Here is a 7,331-nt window from a genome sequence, read left to right on the forward strand (position 1 = left end):
TCTCTCTCTCTCTCTCTCTCTCACACACACACACACACACACACACAGGACTAAGGACTGATCTATTTTATAAATCAAAAGTTTCAATAATACTGCCTGTGAAAATCTTAAAAGATGAACAGTAACACTCAGAAAGGGGCAGACAGCAGCCTCACCTTTAACTCTGTGTCTGGTAACTTCTGAACTACATGTTACCATGCAAAAACTCCCTGAAAATTTATATGTAAGCTTTGGTTACTTTTCTCTTGTTGCTGATAGTGTTTCTGTTTGTTTGCTTGTTGTTTTTGTTTTTGCAGTATCGGGAATTGAACTTGACACCTTGCACTTGCCAGGCAGGCGCTTATGCCATTGAGCTATATTCCTGGCCCTCTCTTGTTGCTGAGACAAAATACCTGACACCCAAATTAAAAAGGGAAAGGTTAATTTGGCTCACAGTTTTTGGAAGTTCTAGTCTATATTCAGCTGGCTCTGAGGCAGAGTGGCACAAGCACAGAGGAACAGTTCATGGCAGAAGACAGCAAAAGCAGCAAGAACAAAAGGGATAAGCAACAGAGAGCTAGCCTCTTTTTTTTCTAATTAATTAGTTAATTGGTACAGGGTCTCACCACACAGCTAGGACCACTGAGCTATCTCCCTGGCCCCAAGAGAGCTAGCCTCTTTCCCTCCCTTCTACTGTATGCAGGCTACCTGCCCCAGGGTGGGTATAGTACTCACACCCATAATCCCAGCACTGGACCCTAAGTCAATCAAAAACTCTAGAAGCTGCCCCATGACTGCATGAGGCTTTGGAGAGACATCTAGACAGAACTTGTAACAATGCAGACATCCCCACAAAGCCTCATGTGCTTTGGGAGGTGACTGGACCATGGGGATGTGATGCACTAGACTGGCTCACTAGGGTCTGTCTCCCTCCTCCTCCCTTGATCCCTCTCTCTGCCTCCTGCTGCCCTGACACAAACTGTTTCTCCTCTGCCATGCTGCTCTACCTTGGAGCCAGCTAACTACCTCTACAAACTGTGAGCCACGTACCCTAGCCCTGAGTTAAACTCCCATGCTTAAATCTCTGATCAGTAATGAAATTCATCTCTATACACAGAGTCAAGGTTCATTTATTGTCCCGTAAAGTCTCCATTTGTATTAGATCCATAAGTACCCAATAAAGCACTGTTGATTGATGAAGCTCCCCTTTTCCTCCTGAATCACAATGACAAATGGCAGCTCATGCACAAGCCTATCTCTGCACCCTCTAGTGTTTGTTGTGTATCACCCTTGAGAAATAGCCTTGTCTTCATGACTGAACCTCTCTAAAAATCTTGAACTAGGGAATATTTTCATGTGCAATTTAGAATTTCATAAGCTATTCTTACAAAAGAAATGAATGCCAAAAATGAACCACCTCAAGTCTTACAGGTTAGCATATCAGAGTAAACAAAACAACTCCCTTAAAATCAGTAGAATGAAAAACCTGCTTTGCACTACACCAGCCCTCAAGGTCCTCAGGAGCTCTCGTGGTCACTGAAGGAGACCACCCCAGTACAGGACCCACCTGAGTCAGGTAGAGCATGTCTCTGAAGGTGCGGACAGGATCTGGGCCTTCTGGGAGCCTGAAATGCAGGGCAGCCTGGCGAAGCATCTCCTTATTGCCATCCAGATGGTGCTGTCGATGATAGGTGAACGTGCTGTTATAAGACCAGTCTTCCTTCACTGAGACCTTCCAAGTAGAAGCAGAAGAGTCAGGATGGGGAAGCTGGCAGTGAAACTACTTTTCTAGAAGTTCCTGACTAACCCAGAGAGTACTGTACATGCTGGGGAAAAGGTTCTTCTTGCTATGCAGTTCAGGCTGGCCTTGAGCGTACCTTGTAGCCCAAGCTGTCTTGAACTCACAAAGATCCTCCTGCCTCAGTCTCCCAAGTGTAGCCTGTGGTTCTTAACTGACTGTAATGTCATAGACATTCTTGAATTTTTTTTTTTTTTTAATTTTGGGGAAGAGTCTACAGGATGTTCAGGGTCTCACTACTAGATCAGTCTCATAGTGATCCGCCTGTTTACAGCCTCCTAAGAGCTGGGATTACAGGTGCATGCCACCATGTCCAGTCTCAATTGCCATCTCAGCATGCCCCGGGGGTGGGGCTGGCACAGAGGCCCAGGATTGAACCCTTGGCCCCTGTACCTGTTTGCAGGTGCTTTAATCTGCTGAACTATTTGGCCAGTCCTTCATAGACATTCTTACCGTCACACTTGTTGCTGGTCAAAGCCTGGTATCTTCATCTTCCCTTGAAAGTTACACCTTGTTTCTTCTCTCAAGAGATTCGCCTTATCAAAATGCATTTATTATGTGCATTTTTACAATAGCCTCCTGTCTATTTAGTATTATTTTATATGACTAGTTTGTCAAAACTGTCATAATTATGAAATAGAAATAAAATACTACTGTGACAACAGCAGATGTTTCAGAAATCACTCATACTACTTGTTTCTCAGTGATTTCTACACAAGGCTGATAAATACACTTAACTGTTGATGTAGTTGAGAATATAAACTAAGTAATGACACTCTGATCTGTTTTGTTTTCAAGCCAGGTACTGTTAAACAAAATCAGAACAACTAGGCACCCACAGGCATAAGAGTGGATCAAGATACACATTAATGCTACATGGAAAAAGTAACACGGGTCACACATGCCAGAGCTAACCCAAAAACTCCTAGAAGACAGCACAGGAGTAAACATCTGTTATCTGGATTAGGCCAGGACTTCTTAGAGTCAAAATCAAAAACTCAAGAGACTAGCAGATAGAACTTCATCAAAATTAAAATTTCTATGCTTTTAATGACATCATCAAGCTGGTAAAATGATAACCCACGGATTGAGAGAAAGTATCTTCAAAACACACATTTGACTTAAAATTCTAGGGTACATATTTTAAAAGCCCTCATAACTCAACAACAAAACGACGACTCAATTAAACAGTGGGCAAATGATTCGAGCACACGTTTCTAAAAGGAAGACAAATGGCCAATAAGCACGTGAAAGATGCTCAGCATCCTCAGCCATCAAGGAAATGCAAAGTTCCTACAAATGCGTATTTCTGGGGAAATGTTTTAAAAATGAAAAATGACTAGTGTTGGCAACAGTACGGACATGCAAACCGGTGCCGTCATCACAGAAACAGCATGTAGTTCTTCACATTCAGCATACAGTGAGCACGTGACACAGCAGTCCTCTCATGAGTGGGACCCATGCAAGGCCTCTAGAAGAAGATGTTGGGCCTCTTGGTAGTGAAGTTGGGCTTGTGCTGGTGATGCAAGACCTGGTGGGGCGGTGGGAACTTGATCTTGGAGTCGTGGAACTGCTAGACAGCGCGCCAGTGGCACTTGCTGGCTGCGATCTCCTCCACCTTCATGATCTGGATGGAGTGGGCGCAGGCTCAGTGCCAAGTGCACATGTCTTGGTAGCACTGGGTGATGGCGCCTGCTGTGGTCAGGTCCTGGTACTCCTAGTACATGTTGTGGGTGCCACTGTGGGAGTCATAGTACAGCCAGATGCCGAAGATCTTCACCCGCAGCGGAGACTTCTCAAATCCCTGTCCACAGTGGATGATCTCCCCTGAAGATTTCTTCATCTTCTTCAGCTGGGACACAAAGCACCAGAAACAGCACTTGGGCCCAGGGGGATGGCTCAGTAGAATAAGCGTTTGCCTGGCAAGCGCAAGGGCCTGAGTTCAATCCCCAGTTCCACAAAAAAAAAAAAAAGAAAGAAAAAAGAAACAGGACTTGGAGATGACATGGTTGGGTGCAAAAATCTGCATGCCATAGAGAGGCAGCGTGTGGCACTTTGGGGTGGGCAGGCGATACCCCACTATCTTGTATTCCCGGAATGTGCCGAGGCCTTCATGACGCTTTCTCGCTTGCCGCCACCCACAAAAAGAAAGTGTGAAAACATGTTTACACAAGCAATGCACGCGCACACACACACATTCACACAGCATGTGCACAAGTGTCCACCTACAGATAGGTGGTGCAGGCAATGTGAAAAGCATACACAAAAAAACATTATTCAACAATCAGGAGGGAAGACACACAAACACACAGTCCCCCACAGGTGGACCTTGCATGCACGATGCAGTCAAAAAAGCCACTCCCAAGATGCAGGTGGTGTGGTCCTAAGCACAAGGACCAGAGGCCAGAAAGCCTATCAGCAGCATCAATACAGCATTAGGGGGACCGAGGGCCAGGGCAAGAGGACAGGCGGAGGAGAACAACTGCTCACAGGTCAGTGAATCTTCTGAATGCTGGAAATCTACAGTTGGACCATGTGATGGCCACACAACTCCGGGAACACACGGCAGAGCACTGAATCATACACAGCGCATGTGTACGCTTCACAGGAAGTGAATTATTTCAACAAAGCTGTTTTTAAAAGAACATACACAGCTCGGAGAGTGCATCTTCAGGATTGGTGGGGGAGGGCTCCAGGAATCCACACAGAAGGCCAAATATCCCAATATGAAGAAAAAGGAGTGAAAGAAATAGAACACAGTCCAACTCATGTTTTAGCTCATATGCTTAAGGACCATTCTGAGGTTTTTGTTTGTGTGTGTATAAATAAAATTCTTATGTAAGTGAAAAAAAAAAAAAGAAAAGAAATAGGAGGAAACAGGAGAAGAGGAGAAGAAAGAATGCTCAGACCCCCTCTCGGTCTGGAACATCTATCTATGCTAAAACAGTTGGGGGAGGTCCCAAAAGTAGCAAGTAAGAGTTATTTTCATGTGCAATCATAATTCAGATTAAACAAACACTAACTCCCACGTAACTTGTAAATATTCCTAAAGGAACATAACTAAAAGCAATATAGAAAAGTTACAGTCTCTAAGATGAAGACTGGTAAAAGAAAAAAAAATGTTTTTTCTTCCATCTTCTTCCTAAACTTTCATTTAAATAAGAAGAGAAAGGTGGATGTTCTGATGAACACCTATAATCCTAGTACTCTGCGAGGTGGAGGCAAGAAGATCATAAGTTCCAGCCAAGACTCTGTATCAAAATTAAAAAGGGGCTGGAGATGCGGCTCACTGAGAAGGTTCACTCTCCAGTACCGCCCCCTTGGAAAGGGCTGATTTCACTTGGTTTCCTGAACCAGTTCAGAAGCAACACCCAGTCTCCTACTCCAAATCCCTGGAAAGTCAAATGAATGAAGGTTTACCTTTTCTAATGTACTGAAGGAGGACCAGGACTGATAGCCATATTCAGACACAAACCGCGCTTTAGGGAAAACGGTCCAATTCCAGCAATCATTGTCGTAGTCATAAAAATGCACATCGCCGTAGTGGTTGCTGTAGGGGTCCCTTGACACCCAGCCTTCGGCAATGGTTTCAACTCCATTTGAAGGACTAGATGGCACAAAGGGTCGGGTCTTGTCTCCCTGCAGGCAAAAACACAGTGATTTTTTTTTTCTTTAATTTATTTTGTGCATGGTCTCACTATGCAGCTCAGACTCATAGTGATCCTCCTGTTTTCAGCCTCCCCAGCGCTTGGATTACAGGCATGCACCACCACTCCCGGACTCGGTCACTGGCTCAGAGTGCCCGGGGGCAGGGTCAGTGCGGCATGTGATGCCAGGCATCAAACCCAGATCCCTGCACTTGCCTGAGCAGGCGCTTAGTCTGCTGAGCTATCTCACCAGCCCTAACACAGTGGTTTTTAAGGGTAATATTTTCATTCAACAAAGCACAGGCCACTTCGTTAAAAATGTTCCAACTCCCAGAAATCCCACATAGCTCACCTTTACCTTGACCTCCCCTCCAAGTTCCCCTCCACTCTTTCACCCCAGCGTGGTACAAGTGCAATAGACAAACACAGTATCTAGTTTAAAAATCTTACCACTATAAAAGTACAGCAATAAGATAGTGTGTTCAAAGTGAGATGGAGGATTTTGCACACTTTGGGGAAGTAAAGACCCTCTGATTTCGGCTGTAATATACTGTTTACACTTAAACATTCACTGCACATTCTGATCAGGGCATAGAATCTGATAATCAAGTGTGGTTCTGTCTTCAGCACTACTGATAGTTGGGGCTGGTGATGAGTTTGGGGTCACTCACTGCACCTACCAACATCTTCTCTGGTATCCACCTACCCAGTGCCAGTGTCCTTATCCCACTGTCTACAACATTGCTAGGTGCTCCCTAGGGCAGACTGCCTCTGTCTGGGGACCCTAAGTTAAAGACAGAAGCTGAGGGGGCCAAGGCACCAGAGTTTTAGTCCCTGCATCTCAGCATTTCCCCTGTGGATGAGCATAAACAGCACTGTTCATGCTGGGAGAGACCTTGAGCACTAAACAACTCTAACAAGGAAGGACTGATAGCAGGTCCCACTTGCATGACACAGGATGGGGTCAGGCACAGTCTGTATCTCAGAGGACAGCGCCTACCCATATGGCCATCCATGAAGAGGAATCCATGGCCAGCCTCTGTGAAAAAGAAACATGTATAACATAAGCTACCAAGGGCTGAATGGGCTGAAAGGACTTGGCCCAGCACCAGGCACTCAGGCGGTGCTCATGATGCTACTGTCATTGCTATAGATGACCACTCTCTCCATCTCTCAGAGAGGATCTCCCCCTCACAAGTATCAGTCACATCCATCCAGGGCATGAGAGAGGGAGAGGCCCCACAGCTCTCCTGGACTCCTATGCCCAGTAACTATGTCAGGCACAGTTTTTCTGGGTCCTGGACAGCCCCAGTCAAGTGTGCCCTACCGTGGCCTGAACCCAGTGCACCTGACCCAGGCTATGCAATGAGCGTATGGAACACAGCACAGGCTCCAGGCACCAGGTGGCCTGCAGGTGCTAGATGATGCCAGTCAGCCACCCAGCTGCTCGGCACATCTCCCACCAGCTTCCGTTCATGAAGCCATGGCGAGTCACAGAAGCTCTGCATGTCCATCCACACTCCATGACCACTGCTGACGCCAGCCTTTCCAAGCTGAGGAATCCAAATGCACCAGTGCTCCAGTGTTTGCCTGTGTTGGTCACCAGTACCTGAGCAGCAGCAGTCTCTCCTTGCCCCTCACTGCATCACTCTGGACAGTGCCAGCTCTACAGGCAAACACTGCTTCCATCACCCTAGCTCCGCTCTTGCACTGCTAGGCTCCATCATCTGTGCCCTCTGCGACCATGTGACTTAGTCTCCTCAGCCCCCCGGTCTTCATCTATGAAGCAGAGATTATACAGCATTATCTATACCCTAGAGTAGTTATGAAAATAAATTAATTAGATAAAGCACCTATGTAATTAATATATTTACAGTGGTACCTTTGTACATAAACTTAATTTATTC

The 7,331-nt window shown here is 45.9% G+C and overlaps 1 protein-coding gene across 1 annotated transcript in view; it reads right to left on the reverse strand.

Moving 5' to 3' along the window:
- Manba (mannosidase beta) overlaps nt 1-7,331 on the reverse strand; it is a 95,351-nt gene that overhangs the window by 13,877 nt on the left and 74,143 nt on the right. Inside the window, exons 12-13 of the mRNA XM_012517473.2 lie at nt 5,198-5,416; nt 1,547-1,711 (exon numbers count right to left, since the gene is read on the reverse strand). Of these exons, the coding sequence (XP_012372927.1) occupies nt 1,547-1,711; nt 5,198-5,416 (384 nt within the window). The remainder of the gene's footprint in view (nt 1-1,546; nt 1,712-5,197; nt 5,417-7,331) is intronic.

The sequence above is a fragment of the Octodon degus genome, unplaced genomic scaffold (assembly GCF_000260255.1).
Source record: "Octodon degus isolate 3935 unplaced genomic scaffold, OctDeg1.0 scaffold00183, whole genome shotgun sequence".
NCBI lineage: Eukaryota > Metazoa > Chordata > Mammalia > Rodentia > Octodontidae > Octodon > Octodon degus.